Here is a 27,634-nt window from a genome sequence, read left to right on the forward strand (position 1 = left end):
AGTCATTGAAACTCCTCCCAGTATTCTCCCAAGCAATACAGAAGAGAATCCAAAAGGAGAGTGCAAGGCCATTAATGTGATCAATATGGCCGAATGCACAAGGGAGGAGAAGGACGAAAATCCTAGTGAGGAAGACCTCCTGGGACGTCTCTCAAGCAAGAAGGAGTTTCCTATTAAGGATCCAAAAGAATCTGAGGCTCATATAGAGACCATAGAGATTCCATTAAATCTCCTTCTGCCATTCATGAGCTCTGAAGACTATTCGTCCTCTGAGGAGGATGAAGATGTGACTGGAGAGCAAGTTGCTCAATATTTAGGAGCTATCATGAAGCTGAATGCCAAGTTGTTTGGTAATGAGACTTGGAAAAGTGAACCTCCCTTGCTCATTAATGAACTAGATACCTGGATTCAGCAAATTTTACCTCAAAAGAGACAAGATCCTGGCAAGTTCTTAATACCTTGTACCATAGGCACCATGACCTTTGAAAAAGCTCTATGTGATCTGGGGTCAGGGATAAATCTTATGCCACTCTCTGTAATGGAGAAGCTGGGGATCATTGAGGTACAAACTGCCTTGTTCTCATTACAATTGGAAGACAAGTCATTGAGACAAGCTTATGGAATAGTAGACGACGTGTTAGTAAAGCTTGAAGGCCTTTACATCCCTGCTGATTTCATAATCTTAGATACTAGGAAGGAAGAGGATGAATGCATCATCCTTGGAAGACCTTTCCTAGCTACAGCAGGAGCTGTGATAGATGTCAACAGAGGTGAATTAGTCCTTCAATTGAATGGGGACTACCTTGTGTTTAAGGCACATGGCCATCCCTCTGTGACAAAAGAGAGTAAGCATGAAGAGCTTCTCTCAATTCAGAGCCAAGAAGAGCCCCCACAGTCAAACTCTAAGTTTGGTATTGGGAGGCCACAACCAAACTCTAAGTTTGGTGTTAAGACCCCATATCCAAACTCTAAGTTTGGTGTTGGGACTATACAACATTGACCTGATCACCTGTGAGGCTCCATGAGAGCCCACTGTCAAGCTAATGACATTAAAAGAGCGCTTGTTGGGAGGCAACCCAATTTTATTTATCTAATTTTTATTTTATTTTATTTTATTGTTATTTTGTGTTTTATTAGGTACATGATCATGTGGAGTCACGAAAAAAATATAAAAATTAAAAACAGAATCAAAAACAGCAGAAGAAAAATCACACCCAGGAGGGAGGACAGACTGGCGTTCAACGCCAGAAAGGAGCATCTGGCTGGCGTTCAACGCCAGAACAAAGCATGAATCTGGCGCTGAACGCCAGAAACAAGCAACATTCTGGCGTTTGAATGCCAGGAATGTGCCTTGAGGAAAGTTGGCGCTGAACGCTAGTAACAAGCATGGAACTGGCGTTCAACGCTAGAAACATGCTACACATGGGCGTTGAACGCCCAGAGTGTGCATCATCTCGGCGTTTAAATGCCAGAATGGTGTGCAAAGGCATTTTACATGCCTAATTGGTACAGGGATGTAAATCCTTGACACCTCAGGATCTGTGGACCCCACAGGATCCCCACCTACCTCCACTCATCTTCTTAACATTCTTTCCAATAAACACTCTTCCCAATTAACCCCCTTCACCACTCATATCCATCTATCTCTTCCCCACCCAATCCCACCCATATGGCCGACTTATACACATCTCTCCCTCTCCTCCATATCTTCTTCCATTCTTTCTTCTTTTGTTCGAGGGCGAGCAACATTTTAAGTTTGGTGTGGTAAAAGCATAGCTTTTTTCTTTTCCATAACCATTGATGGCACCTAAGGCCAGAGAAACCTCAAAAAAAAAAAAAAGAGAGAGAAAGAGAAGAGAAAAGGGAAGACAAAAGCTTCCACCTCTGAGTCATGGGAGATGGAAAGACTCATCTAAAGGGTTTATAGCTCAGTGGTAGAACATTTGACTGCAAATCAAGAGATCCCTAAGATACCTCAGGGGATACATGTTCCTCCACATAATCATTGGAAGCAACTAAGGATAGGAACACCAAAATTACTAGGGATCATCCAACAGAAGCAAGGAAGAGACATAAAGGAGCTCAAAGAGCACCATTGGTTCTTCAAGAAGGCGCCACCCTCACTAAGGTAGACTCATTCCTTGTTCTTATTTCTCTGTTTTTCGATTTTTATGCTTCATGTTTATCTATATTTTGTGTTTCTACTTCATGATCATTAGTGTTTAGTAACTATGTCTTAAAGCTATGAATAAATTCCATAAATCCTTCACCTCTCTTAAATGAAAAATGTTCCTAACTCAAAAGAACAAGAAGTACATGAATTTCGAAATTATCCTTGAGTTTAGTTTAATTATATTGATGTGGTGACAATACTTTTTGTTTTCTGAATGAATGCTTAAACAGTGCATATTTTTGATCTTGTTGTTTATGAATGTTAAAATTGTTGGCTCTTGAAAGAATGATGAACAAAGAGAAATGTTATTGATAATCTGAAAAATCATGGAATTGATTCTTGAAGCAAGAAAAAGCAGTGAAAAAGAAGAAGCTTGCAAAAAAAAAAAATTTAGCGAAAAAAAAATATTAGAAAGAAAAAGAAAAAGCAAGCAGAAAAAGCCAATAGCCCTTAAAACCAAAAGGCAAGGGTAAAAAGGATCCAAGGCTTTGAGCATCAATGGATAGGAGGGCCCTAGGAAATAAAATCCAGGCCTAAGCGGCTAAATCAAGCTGTCCCTAACCATGTGCTTGTGTCATGAAGGTCCAAGTGAAAAGCTTGAGACTGAGTGGTTAAAGTCGTGATCCAAAGCAAAAAGAGTGTGCTTAAGAGCTCTGGACACCTCTAACTGGGGACTCTAGCAAAGCTGAGTCACAATCTGAAAAGGTTCACCCAGTCATGTGTCTGTGGCATTTATGTATCCGGTGGTAATATTGGAAAACAAAATGCTTAGGGCCACGGCCAAGACTCATAAGTAGCTGTGTTCAAGAATCAACATACTTAACTAGGAGAATCAATAACACTATCCGAAATTCTAAGTTCCTAGAGAAGCCAATCATTCTAAACTTCAAAGGAAAAAGTGAGATGCCAAAACTATTCAGAAGCAAAAAGCTACAAGTCCCGCTCATCTAATTAGAATTAATATTCATTGATATTTTGGAATTTATAGTATATTCTCTTCTTTTTATCCTAATTGATTTTCAGCTGCTTGGGGACAAGCAACAATTTAAGTTTGGTGTTGTGATGAGCGGATAATTTATACGCTTTTTGGCATTGTTTTTAGGTAGTTTTTAGTAAGTTTAAGATACTTTTAGGGATGTTTTCATTAGTTTTTATGTTAAATTCACATTTCTGGACTTTACTATGAGTTTGTGTGTTTTTCTGTGATTTCAGGTAATTTCTGGCTGAAATTGAGGGACTTGAGCAAAACTTTGAAAAAGGCTGACAAAAGGACTGCTGATGTTGTCGGAATCTGACCTCCCTACACTCAAAATGGATTTTCTGGAGTTAAAGAACTCCAAATGGTGCGCTCTCAACGGCGTTGGAAAGTAGACATCCAGAGCTTTCCAGCAATATATAATAGTCCATACTTTATTCGGAAATTGACGACGTAAAATGGCGCTCAACGCCAAGTACATGCTGCTGTCTGGAGTCAAACGCCAGAAACACGTCACGACCCGGAGTTGAACGCTAGAAACACGCTATAACTCGGCGTTCAACTCCAATAAAAGTCTCAGCTCGTAGATAGATCAAGTTCAGCCCAAACATACACCAAGTGGGCCCCGGAAGTGGATTTATGCATCAATTACTTACTTCTGTAAACCCTAGTAGCTAGTCTAGTATATATAGGACATTTAACTATTGTATTAGTCGTACCAAGTAATACCTTACGTGAGTAAGGGTCGATCCCACGAGGATTGATGGATCAAGCAACAATAGCATTTGATAGACTTAGTTAGGCAAGCAGAAAAGGATGTTGGAAGTTCAAAAGCATTAAACAGTAATGTTAGACTTTCAGAAAGCAAAAGCAGCAATGAGTTGGGAATAATATAATGAGAAGATAGTTAAGGTTTCAGAGTTATCTATTTTTTCGGATTAATTTTTATTACTAACTAATTTAATCATGCAAGATATAATTTCATGGCAAACTATATGTGACTAGGCCCTAATTCCTTAGACCTTCCTAGTCTCCTCTGAAATTCATTAACTGCCAATTCCTTGGTCAGTTAATTCCAATTAGAGGATAAAAATCAATTTTCAGTTTATATGCCACCAAAAATTCTAATTACCCAAAAATAAGGGGATTATATGTCACGTATCCCATTAAATCCAAATAATTAAAATTTAGGATAATATGTTTCCAAGCTGTTGTTCAAGTAAAGAGCTTTTCCGAGTTTTACAAGAACTCAATTAGAACATGGGTTATACTTCCGTTCCACCCATGTTCATAAAATAAAGAGCGAAAACAATTATTGAAATATAAGTCAAAGCATGGAATAAATTAGAAAGATCAAACGAATTAATCCATTACAAATAGACAGAGCTCTTAACCTTAACAATGGAGGATTAGTTGCTCATGGTTCAGAGTAGAAAATAAAGATTGTGGTCAAAATTCTTTGTGTTTGTCTAAATGTACAGAGTTCCTATTTATAATTAATCCTAATAAATTTAAAATCTAATTCTCTAAAAATAAAAATAATATCTTTTCCTAAAAGATAAGATTTGAATTTAAATTTAAATTAATTAACAGATCTTCAGTTGATGGGTGGGGACCACTTGATTTGACCATTCTGCAGCTTCTAATCTGTGTTTTCTGGGCTGGAACTGGGTCAAAATGTGGCCCAAAATTGCCCCCAGCGTTTTCTGTAATATTGCAGATCGCGCATGTGACGCGTCCGCGCGTCCACGCGTTCGCGTCATTTGTGCATATTCCAGTCCACGCGTTCGCGTCAGGCACGCGATCACGTCATTGCGCTTTCCTCCATTCTGCGCGGTCGCGTGAGCCATGCGTCCGCGTCGGTCTTCGCTGGTCATCTCTTTGGTTTCTTCTTTTTCTCTGCAGAAACTTTATCAAATTTCTCCGAATGCTACCTAAAATAAATAAAATTGCACAAAACTCAAAATAGCATCCATAGTGGCTAAAATATAATTAATTCTAAATTAAACTCAACAAATTAGATGCAAATTCACTAGGAAAAGATAGATAAGATGCTCACGCATCACAACACCAAACTTAAACTGTTGCTTGTCCTCAAGCAACCAAAACTAATATAGGCTTAGGATGTGAATTTGCATGAGTATGAGAGTTCGATTAAGCTTATGTCTCTTTTTATAGTGGGGTTTATAACTGTAATCCTGAATAGGTTTGGCATCTCACTCTCCTTTGAATCAGAAGAATGTTAATGTCATTCGGAATTAGAATCCGGATAATATTATGAATTCTCTGATCTTTACATTTCAGTTTAATCCTTGAACACAGCAACATTTACTTTAATTTATTTTTCTTTGGTGCTTTGCACCTTGAGCCTAGCCGTGACTTTAAATGTTTTGTCTCAAGAGTTACTTAACACAAAAACACCGCAAGCACTTAACTGGGGAACTCCCTTTGAGTTCTGATTTTTCTTTCAGTTACTCCCAGACAGTGGTGCTCAAAGCCTTTGGCATACTCTGTTAAACGCACTTGGTCTCGACTCTAAGTGTTCTGTCTCAAGGATTACTTGACACAATCACACCACAAGCATATGACTAGGGAAACAACTCTTTGAGCTTTTAATCATGTCCGACCTCCCTAGTCATTGATGCTCAGAGCCTTGGACCTTGCTTTTATTATTATTTATTTATTTATATAATGATTTTTTCTTTTGCTGTTTCTTTTGCTTCAAGGATTAAATTTTTGTTTATTTCAGAGAAGTCATAATAATTCTCTAAATTCTTGTTCTTTATACATCAACATCCCTTGATTCAAATTCAAATATACACTGTTCATATCATGCATTCAAAAATCACAGGAAATACCACCACATTTAAGTAAATAAGACTATTCTTAGAATTAAACTCAATTTCTCATGCAATACATCACTTCTTTTTTTTCTTTTCTTTTTAGATTCAAGTTTAGTGAGTGGTACATGAAACATCTTTTCAGCATTAAAGAAATTTTAAAAAAAAAATCCTAGGATTCTAACTAATAAAAGATCATGCAACAGACAAAGTAAAATAGCAGAAAGCCAGAACATAACATAGAAAAAAAAGGGGAGGAATAAAAATGAAAGGAACTCAACCACCTTAGTTATCCTAGCGGACGCTTTATTCTTCAGGTTGTGCTCTTCCGTGAAGATGCTTTTGCCTCCCTTTTGTGCCAGAAAACCAATAAGTGTAGCGTCCAACAACACCAAACTTAAAGGTTTGCTTGTCCTCAAGCAAATAAGAACTGAAAATAGAAGAGATAAATATTATGATGAGAGAAAAATAAAAGAATAAGAGAGAATGAGGATTGGGAGAGAGAGCGAGAAAGAAAATGGGCGGCGAACTAGTGTGGCGCAAGCGACGCGAACACGTGAAGGACGCGGTCGCGTGGGTCGCACCTTTCCAAAACGACGCGGAAGCGTCAGGCACGCGATCGCGTGCCCTGGATTTTATGCTATTCGCGCGAAGCCAGTAGCGTGCCCACGCGACTTTCTGTTCGCATGGCTTGGGATGCCTATTTTCATACGACGCGATAGCGTTGATCACGCTAACGCGTGTATGGTTGTTTGTGCAATCGACGCGATCGCATTGGTCACGCGTCAATTCCGTGCGTTTAGCACGACTCTTGCTCCAAGCCAGCACAACTCTCTGCCAAAACACTCTTTTACGTCGATTTCGCTGGTCACGCGTCCGCGTCAGTGACGCGGCCGCGTGGGTGGCGAAAAATCACAAGCGACGCGAACGCGTGGGGCACACGATCGCGTGGGCTTCTTTGTGCGAAAGGCTCCATTCTCGCACCACTCCCGCGCAACTCTCTGTCAAATTTATTTTTCACACACATCCATCTGACGCGAATGCGTCAGCGACGCTTTCGCGTCGTGTGTGCATTTTTTTTTTTTTTTGAAATATAGCTTGAGATGTTCGGTTCCTGGGAGAACATAGCTGCATGATCAGAAAATTAGTAAGAACTCAATAAAAATAAAATAACTAAGAGAAATTACTACGAAAAATAGTGAAGGATACGAAATTATCGGGTTGCCTCCCGACAAGCGCTTCTTTAACGTCACTAGCTTGACGGTCAGTTCTGCTAGTTCAGCAGATGAGTGGACCTCTGGCGGTCAATCTCGGCTCCAAGATAGTGCTTCAACCTCTGGCCATTCACGGTAAATTTCCTGTCAGAATTTTCTTCCTGTATTTCCACATGACCATATGGTGAGGCTCTGGTAACCACAAACGGCCCTGACCACCGGGATTTCAGCTTCCCAGGAAAGAATTTGAGCCTTGAATTATATAGAAGCACTCTTTGTCCTGGCTCAAAGACTCTGATGGCAATCTTTTTGTCATGCAGTAACTTGGTTCTTTCCTTATAGAGCTTGGCATTCTCATAGGCTGAATATCGAAATTCATCAAGCTCATTCAACCGAAGCATCCGCTTAATTCCTGCAGCTTCTGAATCAAGATTCAGATACCTAACTGCCCAATAAGCCTTGTGCTCCAACTCAACTGGCAAGTGACAGGCTTTGCCATAGACTAACTGATATGGAGACATGCCAATTGGAGTCTTGTATGCTGTTCGGTATGCCCAAAGAGCATCATCAAGCTTCCTAGACCAGTCCTTTCTTGAAACACTGACGGTCTTCTCCAGAATCCTCTTAAGCTCCTTGTTAGAAACTTCAACCTGTCCACTTGTTTGAAGGTGATAGGGTGTTGCCACTTTATGACGGACTCCATATCTATGCAGAAGAGAGTCTAGCTGTCTGTTACAGAAGTGACTTCCTCCATCACTAATGAGTGTCCTTGGGACGCCAAACCGGCTAAAGATATACCTCTGAAAAAAGCCCATTACCACCTTGGCATCATTGGTGGGCAAAGCCACAGCTTCTACCCATTTGGACACATAGTCCACTGCCACTAGGATATAGTTGTTTGAATATGAGGGTGGAAAAGGTCCCATGAAATCAATACCCCACACATCAAACAACTCAACCTCAAGAAGTCCCTGCTGTGGCATTTCATGGTTGGCAGGGAGATTTACAACTTTTTCACATCTGCCACAGTGCTTTACAAATGCTCTTGAGTCCCTGAAGAGAGTCGGCCAGTAAAATCCGCTTTGAAGGACCTTTGTAGCTGTCCTTTCACCACCAAAGTGGCCTCCATACTCAGAACCATGACAGTGCCAAAGAATCTGTTGCTTTTCCTCATCTGGGACACATCTCCAAATTATTCCATCTGAACACCTTTTAAAAAGGTATGGTTCTTCCCAAATGTAGTACTTTGCATCAGTCAATAGCTTCTTCACTTGTTGCTTACTGTACTCCCTTGGGATAAAATTCATGGCTTTGTAATTTGCAATATCTGTAAACCATGGTGCCTGCTGAATGAGGAACAATTGTTCATTCGGAAACGTCTCAGTTACAGCTGTGGGTGGTTGTACTCATGCTTCAGGCTCAATTCTGGAAAGATGGTTAGCTACTTGATTCTCTGACCCTTTCCTGTCTTTTATCTCAATATCAAACTCCTGAAGGAGCAACACCCATCTGATTAATCTTGGTTTAGAATCCTGTTTGGTTAGAAGGTACTTCAAAGCAGCATGATCAGTATAAATAACAACCTTAGAACCAAGTAAATAGGACCTAAACTTATCAACAACATACACAATAGCTAATAATTCCTTTTCTGTAGTTGTGTAGTTCTTTTGGGCATCATTTAACACACGACTGGCATAGTAAATGACATGTACAAGCTTACCATGCCTCTGTCCTAAAACAGCTCTAATAGCAAAATCACTAGCATCACACATTAATTCAAATGGTAGATTCCAATCAGGGGGAGCTATAATGGGGGAAGAGGTAAGGTTTGCTTTTAGAGTTTCAAAAGCATGCAAACAATCAGAATCAAAGATAAAAGGAACATCAACAACCAAGAGGTTGCTTAGAGGTTTAGCAATTTTAGAAAAATCATTTATAAATCTTCTATAAAATCCTGCATGACCCAAGAAACTTCTAATTGCCTTAACATTAGTTGGTGGTGGTAATTTTTCAATTACCTCCACCTTTGCTCTATCAACCTCAATCCCCTTACTTGAAATCCGGTGTCCAAGAACAATGCCTTCTGTAACCATAAAATGACATTTTTCCCAATTTAAAACAAGGTTTGATGCTTGACACCGTTTCAAGACAAGAGATAAATGTTTAAGGCAGGATTCAAAAGAATTACCAAAAACAGAAAAGTCATCCATAAATATCTCAATAAACTTTTCAACCATATCAGAAAAAATTGAAAGCATACACCTCTGAAAAGTTGCTGGAGCATTGCAAAGTCCAAATGGCATTCTCTTGTAGGCAAATACTCCAAAGGGGCATGTGAATGCTGTCTTCTCTTGATCTTGAGGGTCTACTGTAATTTGATTATATCCAGAATATCCATCTAGAAAACAATAAAAAGCATGACCAGCTAACCTCTCAAGCATCTGATCAATGAAAGGGAGGGGGAAATGATCCTTCCTTGTAGCAGTGTTGAGCCTCCTGTAATCTATGCACATTCTCCATCCTGTGACTGTTCTTGTAGGAATAAGCTCATTCTTTTCATTCTTGATCACTGTCATCCCGCCTTTCTTGGGAACTACCTATACAGGACTTACCCAAGGACTGTCAGAAATAGGGTAAATAATACCTGCTTCCCATAGTTTCATTACCTCTTTTTGGACCACCTCTTTCATAGTTGGATTGAGTCTCCTTTGTGGTTGCACAACTGGTTTGGCATCATCTTCAAGAAGAATCTTGTGCATACACTTAGTTGGACTAATCCCCTTCAAGTCACTAATGGTCCACCCAAGAGCTGTTTCATGACTCTTGAGCACTGAAATAAGCGTCTCTTCCTCTTCAGGTTTCAGAGAAGAACTAATAATCACTGGATATGAATTATTTCCACCTAAGAACACATATTTCAGGGAAGGAGGTAAGGGTTTGAGCTCAAGCTTGGGGGCTTCCTCCTCCTTGCTTGGCGTGTTCATCAGCTTCTTTTGGGGTGGTGAATCATTAACTTCAACTAATTCATACTCAGAAATAGGATCCAGAATAGCATCAAGTACCTCAGATTCCAGTACTTCTTGAACAAGTGGTTCGATAACATCTATTTTCATGCACCCCTCAGAATCATTAGGGTGCTTGAGAGCTTCAAAAACATTCAGGACCACCTGTTCTTCATTGACCCTCAGGGTTAATTCACCCTTTTGCACATCAATCAGAGCTCTACCTGTAGCTAAAAAGGGTATACCAAGTATAATAGAGGGTTTTACCTCCTCTTCCATGTCTAATATAACAAAGTCAACAGGGAAGATAAATGGTCCTACTTTAACAAGTAAATCTTCAACCACACCCACAGGTAATTTAATAGAAAGATCAGCAAGTTGAAGAGAAATACGAGTAGGTTTTACCTCCTCAATTTGAAGCTTTTTCATCACTGAAAGTGGTATGAGGTTAATGCTAGCTCCAAGATCACATAAAGCTCTCTGAATGCCGACTTCTCCAATGGTGCAGGGAATGACAAAGCTTTCTGGGTCTGGCATTTTCTCAGGAAGGGTGTGTTGAATAATTGCACTGCATTCCTTAGTTAATACCACGGTTTCTTGCTCCTTCCAATTCCACTTGTGGGTCAACAATTCTTTCATAAATTTGGCGTAGAGAGGCATTTGCTCCAGAGCCTCTGCAAAAGGGATGTTGATCTGCAGCTTCTTAAAGACATCTAAAAATTTAGAGAATTACTTTTCCTTGGACGCCTTCTGAAGCCTCTGAGGATATGGCATTTTTGGCTTATATTCAGGAGCCTTTGGCAATGTAGGATACGTGTCTAGAGAGTCAGGGAACGGGTTGTCTGCACGCTTTGGAGGGGCGTGCTCCATTTCTTCCTTTTTCTCCTCTGGAGCTTTCTGTTCAACTAGCTCTTCATTAGCCCTTGTCTCAGAGCCAGCTGTTTTACCACTTCTCAATTGAATCACCTTGCAGTCTTCTCTTGGGTTTACCACTGTATCACTTGACAATATACTTGCAGACCTTTCAGGTATTTGCTTGCTCAGTTGGCCCATTTGCACTTCCAAGTTTCTAATGGATGCTCTGGTTTCCTACATAAAACTCCTCATCATCTCCCAATTAGAATCTTCCTTGGATTTAGAGTTGGCCTGCTGAGGCTGAGATTGGCGGTTATTGTAACTGTTCTGTTGGAAACCGCTCTGGGAATTATTGTTAAAATTCTGAGGTCTCTGAGGTTGGTCTCTCCACCTAAAATTTGGGTGATTTTTCCATCCTTGATTGTATGTCTGAGAGTAGGGGTCATTATTGGGATTTCTAGAACCACTCCCCATGTAATTCACCTGTTCAAAAGAAGGTTGAGCATAATCATAATTATCATTTTGCACAAAATTACCTGCCATGTCGTAAGAGACTTCCTGTGGTGTGTTTTGGGTGTTGATAGCTGAGACTTGCATGCCACCCATCTGCTGAGTAAGTAGATTTATTTGCTGAGACATCAGCTTGTTCTGAGCAAGAAGAGCATTAACAGCTTCTACTTCCAACACGCCTCTCTTCTGAGGATTCTCAGAGTTCACAGGATTCCTGTTAGATGAGTATAAATATTGGTTGCTAGCAACCAATTCAATCAGCTCAATAGTCTCCTCTGGTGTCTTCTTCTTGTGCAATGAACCGCCTGCAGAAGTGTCTAGGCTCATCTTGGACATCTCAACCAAGCCTTCATAAAAGATATCCAGTTGGGTCCATTTGGAGAACATGTCTGGAGGGCATTGCCTAGTCAGTAACTTATATCTCTCCCAAGCTTCATACAGAGTTTCACCATCCTTCTGTCTGAAGGTCTGAACCTCCAACCTAAGCTTAGTCAGCTTCTTAGGTGGGAAAAATTTTGTGAGAAACTCAGTAACAACCTTGTCCCAAGTATCCAAACTCTCATTTGGTTGGGAATCTAGCCATAGCTTTGCTTTATCCCTCAGGGCAAACGGAAAAAGTATGAGTCTGTACACCTCTGGATTCACTCCATTTGTCTTCACAGTATCACATATCTGCAGAAAATCAGATATGAACTGATTTGGATCTTCATGAGGAAGTCCGTGATACTGGCAATTTTGTTGCACCAAGGTAATCAATTGTGGCTTCAACTCAAAGTTGTTTGCATTTATAGGAGGCACCACAATACTTTTTCCATAAAGATACCCAGTAGGGGCAGAATAAGAGCCAAGCACTCTCCTCTGTTGATCATCCCCATTCGGATTTACCACATTGGCATTAGCATTATTATTTGCCATAGTGGATTCTGCAGCCTTGCAAAGTCTTACTTGATGTAAACGCCGCCTGAAAGTCCTTTCAGGTTCAGGATCAAAGTCTAAGAGGTGTTCTTTGTCTCTGTTCCTGCGCATAAACAAACAGAACACAAGAAAGAATGGGAATCTCTACGTCAGAGTGTCGAGAATTCCCAGTGAGGTAACCAGTGTAAAGAGATAAAAATATTGAATAAAATAAATAGAAGAATAATAAATAGGTAACACCAAACTTAATTTCAGAAATTAAGAGAAATATTGGTGCTATTTATTTAAATTTTTTTTAAGGTTAAAAATAGAAATAAAATAAAACTTAATAACATATAAAAAATAACGGAAAGAAACAGAATGAAAATAAAAGAAAAATAAAAATAAAAAGAAAAATAAAAAAAATATGGACGCAGGTTTCAAAAATAAAATTCAAACGTTAAATGAAAAAAAAAATTAAAATGGGGATACGGGTGCTAACGAAAGACAAGGAAATTTTTTAAATTTTTTTTTTGAAAAATAATAAAATAATTTTTTTAATTAAAAGTGAAATTAAAACGCCTAATCTAAACAATCAAACAACTAATATTTGTTAATCACAGTCTATCCCCGGCAACGGCGCCAAAAACTTGATGCGGAATTTCACAACCCACACTACTAACCGGCAAGTGCACCGGGTCGTACCAAGTAATACCTTACGTGAGTAAGGGTCGATCCCACGAGGATTGATGGATCAAGCAACAATAGCATTTGATAGAGTTAGTTAGGCAAGCAGAAAAGGATGTTGGAAGTTCAAAAGCATTAAACAGTAATGTTAGACTTTCAGAAAGCAAAAGCAGCAATGAGTTGGGAATAATATAATGAGAAGATAGTTAAGGTTTTAGAGTTATCTATTTTTCCGGATTAATTTTTATTACTAACTAATTTAATCATGCAAGATATAATTTCATGGCAAACTATATGTGACTAGGCCCTAATTCCTTAGACCTTCCTAGTCTCCTCTGAAATTCATTAACTGCCAATTCCTTGGTCAGTTAATTCCAATTAGAGGATAAAAATCAATTTTCAGTTTATATGCAACCAAAAATTCTAATTACCCAAAAATAAGGGGATTATATGTCACGTATCCCATTAAATCCAAATAATTAAAATTTAGGATAATATGTTTCCAAGCTGTTGTTCAAGTAAAGAGCTTTTCCGAGTTTTACAAGAACTCAATTAGAACATGGGTTATACTTCCGTTCCACCCATGTTCATAAAATAAAGAGCGAAAACAATTATTGAAATATAAGTCAAAGCATGGAATAAATTAGAAAGATCAAACGAATTAATCCATTACAAATAGACAGAGCTCTTAACCTTAACAATGGAGGATTAGTTGCTCATGGTTCAGAGTAGAAAATAAAGATTGTGGTCAAAATTCTTTGTGTTTGTCTAAATGTACAGAGTTCCTATTTATAATTAATCCTAATAAATTTAAAATCTAATTCTCTAAAAATAAAAATAATATCTTTTCCTAAAAGATAAGATTTGAATTTAAATTTAAATTAATTAACAGATCTTCAGTTGATGGGTGGAGACCACTTGATTTGTCCATTCTGCAGCTTCTAATCTGTGTTTTCTGGGCTGGAACTGGGTCAAAATGTGGCCCAAAATTGCCCCCAGCGTTTTCTGTAATATTGCAGATCGCGCATGTGACGCGTCCGCATCGTCCATGCGTTCGCGTCATTTGTGCATATTCCAGTCCACGCGTTCGCGTCAGGCACGCGATCGCGTCATTGCGCTTTTCTCCATTCTGCGCGGTCGCGTGAGCCATGCGTCCGCGTCGGTCTTCGCTGGTCATCTCTTTGGTTTCTTCTTTTTCTCTGCAGAAACTTTATCAAATCTCTCCGAATGCTACCTAAAATAAATAAAATTGCACAAAACTCAAAATAGCATCCATAGTGGCTAAAATATAATTAATTCTAAATTAAACTCAACAAATTAGATGCAAATTCACTAGGAAAAGATAGATAAGATGCTCACGCATCACCCTACTTGCCCGAACAAGTAACTGCCTCCCCGAATCTCTCATACTATCACTATTTTCACTAAAAGATAGATCCTAACAAACTCCAACATAAAGGGAACGAGAATCCATTAATAAAGTTGGTTAACGACTTTACTATAAATACACAAACACCCCTCAAGTATATTCACGTTCTAATATACATAAAATCTGTCTAAAATCCTTGCTAACTTAAGCATAAGAGTTTTTTGCAGGTACCACCCCCAACTCCTCACAAGGAACTCGGACGGCAGCACCTCAGCACGATAATAGGTCAGACGCTGCCCCACAAGTTGTCTGGACCGCACGCTCAGGCACAAATCAACGTTTTAGGTAACCCTTGGTATAGTCCCCAGTTTTATTTTGCATACAAAATCATTTCTAAAGTTTAAAACCAAATTTTAAAATTGTCATTTTATTTAAATATTAAAATTTTGGGCTGAATTACCCATAACAAACAAAATTATAAAATAAAAAAAATAAGAGAAAGAGAGTATTTCTGCTCCTATTAAGGGGAAAGAGAATAAGAAGAAGAAGAGGGAAGAGAAGAAAAATAAGAAGCTATCCACGATCCACCTCTGTCTCTGTTTTCGTCGGTACCTCTGGACGATTTTGGTCCCTAAGGTAAGGACAATTTTAAAACCAAGTTAAACCTTAGGAAAAATTTAGTATGCAAAATGTTGCGAACGAAAAAATTTTTCGGTCTATACTTTAGGGATCAAAATCGTACTCTACGGGATGCTAGTTTCTTTGACTAATGAAACTTTTTTGTAAAAGTAATTCCTTAATTCTATGAACCATTTTTCCTGTAATTCATAATATCTGAATCAAATCAATGTACTTTTAAAGGATTTATAATTCTATAATATTATTATAGATAAAAATATTAGTATACTTTATAAATTATTTTTTTCTATTTGTTAATTAACTTTTATGTTCTACTATTTATTTATTTTTGTTGAATTATTCGGTGTTTCTAAAGAAATTACTGCAGCCATTATATTTTTTATTATTAATATTTCAAGATTGAAAAGTACTTCAAATAAAAATTGTTCAACGTTTACAATATCTTTTATTTTTAAAATTGTGTTCTATATTTTATTTAATATTTTAGACTTTAATATCTATTATATGATATAGTTAATATTAAATATATTCTATCTTAGTTATACTGAAATTTTTATAAACTGAATAATTTTCGTAGGACCTATCATGGATAATAATCTCACCACATTAATTAAAAGTTGATTAGACTCCAAATTACAAAATCCATTTTCCAGGATTATCGGATGATCGGATGAGATGTGGAATAGGGCTATAGGCCGTCGGCATTATCAAAAATATATGAGAAAGTATAGGGAGCTAATGACCTAAGTGTACAATGTGTACAATATAGGTTTAGGAAGTATTAGAGATATGACCATTATTGTTACATTGTCTTGTCAAATTGCGTTTTTGGGATGAGTGAGTTCATGACATGGTATTAGATTTCTAGATCTGAAAGGTCAAGAATTCGATTCTTGGTGAATTCCAAAATCAACTTAAGTTTTTGGGATGAGTGATTTTATGACATGAGATGTTTATTATCCCTTGTATCCGTATAGTTATTCTGGATAGTAGCAATTTAGACACCAAAATCAATTACAGGCTGAGAATAGACTTTGCCTAACCGACCAAGATCTAAACATATGCATGCTGTTCTGGTTGCGTATCCTTTGCTATCATGTATGAAAAATAATAATTTCTTGTATATTAGAGATTTCAAAAAAGGAAAAAAAAAAACATAGTGTACATTATGGAAACTGAAGAAACAATTCTGCTTCATCTTCCATTAGTTAATACTCCATTCTTCCTAATATCAGAATGTATTATGCTGTTATTTCTTTATTTTTGAGGTCATTCTTGTCAAGATTGTCTTTTCTAAGTAATTTGAAGGCCTTCTTTCTTTGCGTTTTGTTTCTTTTCAGTATGTTAACATTGCGTATTCAATTTGTTGATTTGTGACAGGTCATAATCTGAAAAAATGCTCTAAACACTACAAAAAGAAAAAGAAAAAACAAACAGAAAAAGAAAAACTATGGCTGCTACTCTCCTGACACCAAACACGGCTTTACAACTTCCCCATTCCAAACCCCAAAGTCCGACAACGAACTTTTGCAGCCTCAAACCACCCAAACACATAATAAAACCTGTAAACACTCAACACAACTACCACTCCTCTCTCTGCCTCTGCCAAACTGTTGACGCACTCACGGATGAGCACTCCAAAGGTCTCCACGTGGCATGCCGCATCTACGAAGACCTCCTCCAGTGTTCCATCGACCAGCGAGCTCTTCATCTTGGCCTTCAACTTCACGCTCAAGTGATTAAAAACGGTTATTATTACACTGATGGGAAGAAAGAGTACATTGAGACGAAGCTGGTGATTCTCTACACAAAATGCGGTTCCGTCGAGGCAGCCAACGGTGTCTTTCATAGGATGCAGAAACAGAACATCTTTTCTTGGGCTGCAATCATTGGGATGCACTCTCGAAATGGTAGTTGCGAGGAGGCTCTGCACTGTTATGTTCAGATGCTAGAAAGTGGGTTCCTCCCAGATAACTTTGTTGTCCCGAATGCATTGAAGGCTTGCAGTGTTCTTGGCTGGGTCAGGTTTGGGAGGGGTGTTCATGGGCTTGCTGCAAAGATGATGGGTTTTGATGGGTGTGCCTTTGTTGCGAGTAGCCTAGTTGACATGTATGGGAAATGCAGGGTTTTAGAGGATGCACAAAAGGTGTTTGATTCTATGCTTGAGAAGAATGTTATTGCTTGGAACTCAATGGTTGCGGTTTATATGCAGAATGGGATGAACCGCGAAGCAATTGGACTATTTCAGAAGATGATGTTGGACGGTGTTGAACCAACCCTGGTTTCTTTGGTGGGTTTCCTTTCGGCCTGTGCCAATTTGGAGGCCGTCGAGGAAGGAAGACAAGGACATGCACTTGCTATTTTAGGAGGATTTGAGTTAGAGAGCATTTTGGGTAGCACTGTGGTGAACTTCTATTTTAAGGTGGGTTTGGTTGAGGAGGCTGAGCTTGTGTTTAGACGAATGGTTGTAAAAGATGTGGTCACATGGAATTTGATTATATCTAGTTATGTAAGATGTGGGGAGGTTGAGAAGGCAATTGAGATGTGCCATATGATGACAGAAGAAAATTTGAGGTTTGATTGTAAGACGCTCTCATCTTTATTGCACATTGCTGCAGATACAAGAGATGTAGGACTTGGTATGGAGGCACACGGGCATTGCATTAAGTGTAGCTTCGATTTTGATGTGGTTATTACAAGCGGCATCATGGACATGTATGCAAAATGTGGGAGAATTGATTATGCAAGACGAGTTTTCGGTGTTGCCAGAGAAAAGGATATTGTGGTGTGGAATACAATGTTGGCAGCGTATGCAGAGTTAGGTCTGAGTGATGAGGCTTCTAACTTGTTCTTTCAAATGCAGCAGGAGAACACCCTACCAAATGTGGTTTCATGGAATTCTGTGATCTTCAGTTTCTTCCAAAGTGGTGAAGTTGTTGAGGCACAAAATATGTTATCAGAAATGTACTACTCAGGTGTTAAGCCTAACATGATCACCTGGACAACTGTTATATCTGGTTTCGCTAAGAATGGTTGTGGTTATGAAGCTTTTCAGGCTTTCCGGAAAATGCAGGAAGCAGGTATGAAACCTAACAGCATAAGCATAACTTCTGCACTCTTAGCATGCAAAAGTATGGCATTACTAAAATATGGAAAGGCAATACATGGGTATGTAATGAGGAGTGGCATGTTTCTCTCTCTTCATATCACAACCTCTATAATAGACATGTATGCAAAATGTGGAAATTTGGAATATGCAGTATGTGTTTTCACTCTGTGTTCCAGAAAACAAATTGCTGTCTACAATGCAATGATATCTGCCTATGCATCACATGGTCAAGCTATGGAAGCACTTACTCTTTTTAAACAATTGGAGAAAGAATGTATGGTACCAGATCACATAACTATTACAAGTGTCTTATCAGCATGCAGCCATGCAGGATTGGTGAATGAAGCTTTAGGTGTTTTCAAATATATGGTCTCTGGACTTCATATGCAGCCAAATGAGGAACATTTTGGCTGCTTAATTAAACTGCTTGCTGATGATGGCCAATGGGATGAAGCTTTTAGGGTTATTTTAACAATGGCAACCTATCCAGATGCACATATGTTAGGATCTTTGCTTACAGCTTGTGGACAACACCAGGAGACCGAACTTGCAGCTCGTATAGCAAAGTGGTTAATGAATTTGGAGCCGGAAAATGCAGGTAATTATGTGGCTCTTTCAAATGTCTATGCAGCTGAAGCAAGATGGGATAAAGTATCGATTGTAAGGCGCCTAATGAAAGAGAAGGGCCTAAGAAAAATTCCTGGATGTAGCTGGATTGAAGTTGGACAAGAACTTCATGTGTTTACTGCTGGTGATAGATCGCACCCTGAAAATGATGAAATTTATATCCTATTGAATTTGCTGGGATTGGAAATTCAGTCTACAAAGTATGACCCGTATAATACTGAGGCAACATCCTCCACTTGACCACATTGGATATTTAAAGTGACTATCATATTACAAAATTCATTTGGAAGAAAGAAACTTGTGTTAAATGTTATCGGATGGTACCAAAGAACCTAGAACAAAGAGGTAGCCTCGTGATAGTCATCTGCTTTTGCTGTCACCGTTGCTGCCTGCGTCTTTCCGATTCACCGCTTCTCCTCTCGCCACTTCCTGCATTGTCTTGTCTCTCCTCTTGCTGTCGCTCTGCTGTTCTGCTTCTTCTCAGGTATTGTCTTGTTTCCCAAATCAATGTCCTGTTTTACGGTTGGTTTGAATATATTTTGGTTTGTGTACTGGAACTTTTGCTCGTTGCCCCATTTGTGTCTTACTTTTTAGTGATCTTGCTGTTATGGTTGCTCTTTGTTTATGGCTTGGAGTATATACTTTGTCGAACCTTGCTTGAGTGGCGATAATTTAGGATATTGTTGCTTTGGAGTTTCGGTATATTATTGTAATAGGTATTGAGTGAATTGACTATATTAGAAAAATATTGTTTTGCATCTTGCATGGAAGTTGCTTCACGGTTGGGAAGGAAGTCATTGACCTTTCAAAATAATGGCAATGAATCAACTGTTAGCTATAATCTACCTCGGGATTTTCTTTGACATGGTTTATGGGGGTTAATAATACTTTTACTGCCCAAAAGGCTTCAATTGTGAAAGTTAACTTTGTCATTTGTTTATTTATTTGTGTTCCATAGAGGCCTAGTTTGTGGTGCATTGGCATTTTTAATGTATCAACTTTTTGAATGCCCATATTCTTCTTTCTTTCTTTCTTTCTTTCTTTCTTTCTTTTTCATGATCATAATATTAATATTTTCATCAAATCCACATATAAGCATTTCACTTGAACCATGCATATTCATTAATTAGACATTTTGTTAGCAATTCGTCAACCTGCATAGGTGCCATCATTTTCTTAGGCCGTAAACTTGTAGAACAAAATATCATTTTAGATAAAGTCAAAAAGCATATGGGAGCACTTCTAACATGATTAAGATAAAGATATGGTAATCAAACTTTTGCTTTATGTTGAAATGATTACAATCACCAATGTACAATTCGATGTAGCTGATGTATCCTCATTGACTATGATGGCAATAATGGATGCTGCTGCTTCTGTTATATCTTAAAAATTTAGTGATGCATCAAAATCAATACATTTGCTTTGATTCAAAGAATGGGTCCCAAACAATGGAAGAATTGAACTGGTGCCTGCCTGCTGGCTTAGCATATATTAGTTTGATTTGGACGGGGGTGTATGTTTTCCATAGTTGTAGGCATCATATGTTTTAGAAGTTTTGCTATTTTAAATTCATCACATCACTCGACTTAATAGTTTAAATTGATTAAGAACAATATAATGAGGGACAGAATGCTCTTAAGGCTTATTATTTTCTCTTTTTCAGATTTTATTTTTGGTACACATGGACATGGACTGCTCTTTTTTGACGAACATAGTACATTGCAATGCCAATTAAAGGCAGTATATGTATTTAGCAGCAGCTTCTAGGTAATACATACAAAATAAGATGACTATAATAACTATATTATATATTGAGTATTTATTTATCTTATAGTAATTATCCTCATGCCATAATGTTTTGCTTTGATTCTCCCTTTGCTTTTGATTTTGATGTTGTACCTAATAAGACATTGGTTCTTCACTATTTTGACAGCATGATCCCAAATAGAAGATGAGAGTTGTTGCCTGCTTGATAACTAGATAGTAGAATTATTTGTTGTGTTCTGAATTCTGAATTATTATGTTCAGGTTAATCCACACATTGAAGCAATGGTGGAATTGTTAAAGAGACAATACTTTGTAATAGTTGAGATGGTGGGTATGGCTAGGAGTGGCTTTGTTAGTATGATAAAGATAAAATGATTGTGGTGGAGTAACAAATTTCCAATGAATGGTAGAATGTAAATTCTCAACTTTTCGTAAGTACAAGTGCATATGTCTTAGCTTTTTAATATTTATTGTTTACTTATTTTTCTTTTAATTTCAGTCCCATCCTAATGATAATGGCATATGCAACAAACTCTTTCCACATTTTGGAAAGTTGAGAGTAGCATTTGGTAGAGATAGCTCTAGCAGTTGCTATATGGAGGCTAAGCGCCAAGCAGACTTGACTGACTTGCTACTTGGATGCTAAGCGCAAAGCAAACTTGACTGACTTGCAAGTGAGTGGAAACATCCATACAAATTTGGATGAAATTGAAACTGAATATGAAGCTGATTCTCAAGTTCGTATGCAATTTATTTAAATGTGTTTGGTTATTTATGCTAATATTGATTTCATTTTATGGTTTTATGATTCTCCTAGTACTATATGCTCCTTGTTCTATATGATTCTCAAGTCCATAGTAGTGCATATACTAAGATTATAATTAAATTGATAACATATCTAAATGATTGGTTTAGCAAAGTTTACGCGAAGATAAATGATCTAGATCATAGATTAGGATGTGATGGGTCTTAAGTCTTGTCTTACATCTTACATATTATATAGGCATAAACAAGAATTTAAACTAACAAAGCTTAACATACAAAAAACCTAAATTGCAAGAAATTAGATCAAAACAACTAAAGATAATTAAAGCAAGAATCGAGTAAATGAGATTTGGGTTTTCAAATATAAGTTGCAAAAGAACTCTTGGCTAAGGTATGGGGATCAGGATCACAATCCTTGCCTAATAACTATATAATGACAATGTGAGGAATCAATTTCATTAAATCTACTTCTATAATTCAAGTAAGTCAAATAGTTATATGCAATATCATCCCATAAGTCCTAGTTTACCTATCAATTAGTTTAGTAGAAAACTAGCGTCAATAGAATCGAATTAACTAAAATAGACTCTCAAATCATCAATTCAATTAGATCCAATTACTCAAGGTCATTTAATCCTTTAACTTAGAACAAGAGTATAGAAAACTACTCCATAAATAGGGAAAATATTTTGTCAAACACTTGGTGTGCAATAGTTAAAGGCATGACTAAATTGCAAAATTAAATGAAAATTAAAGCTACTCACTAACAATTATCAACAATGGCAACTCAAATAAAGCTTATGAAACATAAAGACATCAATGCATTAATGGAAATTCAAGGTTAACAAAATCCGCAAATATTCAAACTAGGATTGTAAGCAACAATAAGGAAAAAAAAACCTAAACGGCCCCTGACAATTACTTCGAAAGATAACAAGTTCTCAACAAAAAAATACCCTTCTCGGCTCTTGATCTTTATTTTTATGGGACTGATTAGCCGCTATGTCAATGTTTTTTTTGGCACAATGGCTAATCAGTTCCATAAAAGTAAAGATCAGGGGCCGGGAAGAGTATGTTTTTTGTTTGGGGACCTCGTAGTCTTTTCGAAGTAATTGTTAAGGGTCGTGTTGGGTATTCACTCATAAGAAAATATTAACAAGCGGCTATGTAATTGCAAGAATAACAACTAATTTAAGAAAAAAAACTGAAATTAAACAAGATCCAAGTCGAATTGCACTAATAAAAATATGAAGAACCTACGAAAAAACTAGAGAGAAGATATAGTTTCTCTCTCTAAAAAACAAGAACCAAAAAACTAGCTAATTACTATCTAATTGGGTGTGTTATGGCTTGGGTTGCTTTTTGGTTGACCCATATCCATTCTCCTCAATTGGCTTCAGATTAGGCTTGAAAATGGGTCCAAAACCCTCAGAAATCGTTAGTCACGTGTTCTCTTTAATGAGGCACGCTTTGATTGACTTGCGTATGCGACCACACACTCGCGTATGCAGGACTAGCAAAACTTCAAGCTCCCAATTTCTTCATGATTCCTCACTGTAGCATGCTATCCTCTTCATTTTTCTATGCCATTCTTACTCTATATAACGGAAACACTTGAGCACACATGTCAAGGCACCAAATGGAATGAAATAGTGAAATAAATAAATCAATTTAAGCTTCAAATAGCATACATTTATCATTCAATCACAAATAGGAGGAATTCTTAAAAACATGCAAAATTCAATGAATAAATGCGAGATAAGTTGATAAAACCACTCAATTCAATACAAGATAAACTACAAAATTGTGGTTTATCAACCTCTCTGATGACTGCGCATCATCATTATGTTATGTTTTTCTATGCTTTTTCATATCAAAATTTAATTTATTTTACTTAATTATTGAGTATTTTTATGCTTAAGTTGTATATTGTTTTGATTTTTTTAAATTGTTTAACTTTGTAGAAAATGATGGAAAAAGAAGCAAAAAGCACAAAAGAAGCAAAGGAAGCTGGTGTACCACTTGGTGCTATAGACGTGGCACGCCAAGCTTATGAAACAGAAAGGGTGCTCAACATTACACAATGGGCATGGCACGCCAATTATATTTTTCAGAGAAGGAAGGAAGTTGCATCACTATGGGCGTGCCACTTGGTGCTATTGGCGTGGCACGCCAAACTTCTGAAGTCAAGATCTCAAAGAAGGCGTGTCACTTGGTATTTTGGGTGTGGCACGCCAGGCTTTGGTTCCAGAGAAGTGATTTTGTCCAGCACTATGGGCGTGGCACGTCGGGGCATATGCCAACCTGACCTTCTCTCATTCAAATGAAGATATCTTGAGCTACACAACTCCAAATGAGGCGATTTTAGTGCCATAAGAAAGTACACATCCAAAGCTTTCCAACCATATATAACACTTTATAATGGACTTTGGAATTGAGGAAGATATTGACACTGAAAACACAAGGAGCACAACACGTTCTTGCAGAGTTACCAGCCTGACCTCTTCATCTTTAAAGGAACATAACTTGAGTTGTAGAGGTCCAAATGATGTGATTTTGGTGGCGTTGGAAAGCTGACATTTAGAGCTTTCCAACGATATATAATACTCTATAGTGGACATTAAATATGGAGGTAAAAAAGGCCATTATTTCAGCGTTGCAAACCTGGGTGTGGCACGCCAGCTCGAGGGCGTGGCATGCCAATTCCTTTCCTAAAATGCGCGTGGCACGCTAGGTCTTGGGTGTGGCATGCCAGTTCTAATGGCCAGAGAGAAAGATTTAGTGCATTATTGAAGGCGTGGCACGCCAGTTTTACAACACAGGGGGCGTGGCATGCCAAGAATGGCGTGGCAGACCGGGGTATTTGACATACTGACTTTTTCACTTTCAAATGGACATAACTTGAGTTACAGAAGTCCAAATGAGTTGATTCTAGTGGCGTTAGAAAGCTGACATCTAGGGTTTTCTAACAATATATAATACTTTATAGTGGACATTCAATTTGAGACTCAAACAACTCCATACTTTCAACGTTGCAAAGTGGGTCACAATCCAAAGAGCAAATTCTATTGGGCGTGGCACTTGAACCCACACGCCAACTTCTCCTTGCAGTGCCCAACATTCATCCAAGCCCACTCCAACTCTCATTCAAGCCACAATTGTCAACCAATCAAGGCCACCAGAAGCATCTAGAATAGTTCAATTTTCATTTCATTGTAATTTGCTTTTAATTTTATTTAAGTTTGTAATTAGGAGAGTCTATATAAATGCCTTAGTTTCATAGAAATGGGAACATTTTCTGCTAGGGAGAGGTCTTCGGACTCCCTCTTCTCACCATTCTCTCCTCTTCCACTTTTTTACCTGTAAATATTTTAGTTATAAGTCAATAACTCTTTCCATTGGAAAAGAGAGTTCTATTGTTCTTCAACTTTTCTTTGATTTGCTTGAAGGATTTTCGTTTTTCATGTTAGCATTCAATTATCTTGGAAAAGAGATTGAATGTATTTGGGTTTTATGTGAACCTTGGAAGAGGAATCATAAAATTATGCTTGAAATTCCTTGTTACACTTAAGTAGATTTGGGTTTTGGGTTTGATATTGTGACATTTAATCTACTAACTACTTGGGTCTATGAGGATGTGTGGTATAATCAGGGAACAAGCTTCATCTTCTCTCATGAGCAACTAGACCAAGAAATTGGCTATTGATCAAGATTGGGGAGATTGAGTTACCAAGAAATTGGGACTCAATCACTCATGATTGTCAAGAGGCCAATGAGTTGCATGATTGAAGATGAGATGAAACCAATTAATCCGGAGAATGCAATATTTCTTGATCTCGATATTTATTTTATTTTTTTTCTTTTATTTACTTTATGGTTATTTACATTTTTTGCACTTTACATTTCCAGCACTTTACTTTCTTGTACTTTACATTTATGCCATTTACTTTCTTGCACTTTATTGATTTCCTTTACTTTCATACAGTTTACATTTCTTGTTGCTCATCATCCAATTATGTTAGTCTAACTAGAATAATCAAATAGCAATTGATTGCTTAATCCTTTAATCCTCGTGGGATCGACCTCACTCTTTGTGAGTTATTACTTGACGACAATTCGGTATACTTGTTGAAAGAATTTTTGTAGTGATATGTTAATTCCATGATCAAGTTTTATCGCCGTTGCCGGGGATTAATTGTGATTAACAAACTACCGGTCAGTTGATTACCTAGATTAGACATTTTTTCTTTTGTTTTTGTTCATTTGATCTCTTTTGTTTCTTTATTTCCTTTTGCTAACTAACTGTTTGTGACATTGTCTCACTAAGAATTTCTCATTTGTGACAAGGAAAATTCCAATTTCTTTTGGTGATTGTGTTAGTTGCAGAGAATTTGCAAGAAAGAATGGAGTATCCATCATATTTTGGTCAATCAAATTTCATGAAAAATTTTTCACCACCACAAAAGATCCACGTTATTATACTCATGGTGGGTGGGAGTATCGCGAACATGAAATGGGGTGCTTCTTAAGGCCACAAAATGGTCCATATTTTGATGAGTGTAATCACTACTCATGTTGTGGCTGGAAAGCTCAAAATCAAAGAGATTTCACTCATTCATACCCTATTCATCAAGAGCCATCACCTCTTAATTATCCAAAACCTCACCTCTTAGTTTTACATGTCCAAATTCTTCATCACTTGAACATGTCTCAGCACAAAATTTCTTTCCAAATCCATACAATCTATTTCATCATCGATAAAATTTATTCCACTACACACAAGATTCTTTTTACAGTCCTCAAAACTCATTCCATCACCCATAAAGCTGATACCACTCCCAGAACATGTAACTACAAAATAACCAATTCCATTCACATGCCAACTCTAACCAACCTACACAACCTTCCTTAAACACCTAAAGATTCTCAAGGATTGAAGCCCTCCTTGAAAGCACTAGAGAGAATATAAAAATCATTAGAGAGGGGAGAGAGAGGATGGATAGTAGTATGGAGGATTTCATCCAATGGTCTAAAAAATTTAGAGAGGAACAAGATATCACTTTCACGAACATTAAAGTGCATACAGACCAACTTGCTAATTACTTAGCAAAACCCACTAATACCTTTCCAAATGACATTAAGAACGCCCCAAAGAAAGAATACAAGGCCATGGATGGAGTGGTGCTTAGCAAGGAGGATGAAGATCAATTTGTAGGTGAATAGGAGGAATTGGAAAACAAGAAAAAGAGGTCCATATACCAAATGAGATTCCAATGAAAAAAGAGGAGGTTATGAGAGTATATAAGTGATGTGTGAGCACTTCTCTGTCTTTTCCTAGTGAATTTGCACTTGAATTGCTAAGTTTAATCAAAATTTAATATATTTTAGCCACTATGAATACTATTTTGAGTTGTGTGCAATTCTGTTTATTTCAGGTAGCATTTTGGACAAATTTCACGGAGTTTAAATCAAGGCTAGATGATGAACGGATTTATGATGGTTTAGAATTTCATAAAAATAACCGCGTTGTAAGTATAGTTTCTAAACCAACAGAGAATCCTTTCGTACAAAAGTTTTGGTTGTCACTAAAGCAAATCCAATAAAATTTATAACCGAAGTATTGAAACCTCGGGTCGTCTCTTAAGGAATTACAGGGAAGTATGATTTATTATTGGTTATAGAAAAAGGTATATTTTTGGATTTTTTGAAATAAGGAACAAGTAATGTAAAATAACAAGGCATTAAAATAATAACTAATAAAGCTCTTGGCAGGTTTTGAGAACTAAAAATCCTGTCCTAGTTATTCTTATCACTGGTGATGAGAATTGTTCACTGCTCCCACTTAGTTAACCCTTACTAAATAAAGAAAAGTCAAGTGGACTAATCAATTTGATCCCTCAAGTCCTAGTCAACTCCTAAGGAACCGGAGATATCCACATCTACCGCAACCTCAAGAGAAGATAGAGATGATGAGGGAGATGATGGACATTCCAGGGCCGATCACCCATTGCGCCTCACTCATAACACGGAGGACCATGCTAACTTTTAAGTGTGGGAAACGGGAGACATTGGTTGAGGTAAGAGCATGTGCATGTTGTTGTTTTTGTTAAAAATATTGGAAAGTGGGTACATACTCATGTGTTGACTAAATATGTAGACTATATGCGTTGATAAAAAACAAAAGAAGAGAAAAATAAAAAGAAA

General features: G+C 37.6%; 1 protein-coding gene across 14 annotated transcripts; it reads left to right on the forward strand.

The window, feature by feature from the left end:
* The first annotated feature begins 16,577 nt into the window (after window positions 1–16,577).
* On the forward strand, window positions 16,578–25,441 carry LOC130958147 (pentatricopeptide repeat-containing protein At5g55740, chloroplastic). Of its 14 annotated transcripts, none has more exons than XM_057885155.1 (5): window positions 16,578–19,379; window positions 20,562–20,665; window positions 20,927–21,096; window positions 21,165–21,402; window positions 23,395–25,441. In XM_057885155.1, the coding sequence occupies exon 1, from the start codon at window positions 16,610–16,612 to the stop codon at window positions 19,133–19,135; it is 2,526 nt and encodes an 841-aa protein (XP_057741138.1). In that variant the 5' UTR covers window positions 16,578–16,609; the 3' UTR covers window positions 19,136–19,379; window positions 20,562–20,665; window positions 20,927–21,096; window positions 21,165–21,402; window positions 23,395–25,441. The 14 variants fall into 14 exon arrangements, with proteins under 14 accessions (XP_057741138.1, XP_057741131.1, XP_057741123.1 ...); XM_057885148.1 differs by having other exon boundaries at window positions 21,165–21,339; XM_057885140.1 differs by having other exon boundaries at window positions 20,927–21,078.
* Window positions 25,442–27,634: the final 2,193 nt, after the last annotated feature.

The sequence above is a fragment of the Arachis stenosperma genome, chromosome 2, assembly GCF_014773155.1.
Source record: "Arachis stenosperma cultivar V10309 chromosome 2, arast.V10309.gnm1.PFL2, whole genome shotgun sequence".
NCBI classification, from domain to species: Eukaryota; Viridiplantae; Streptophyta; class Magnoliopsida; order Fabales; family Fabaceae; genus Arachis; species Arachis stenosperma.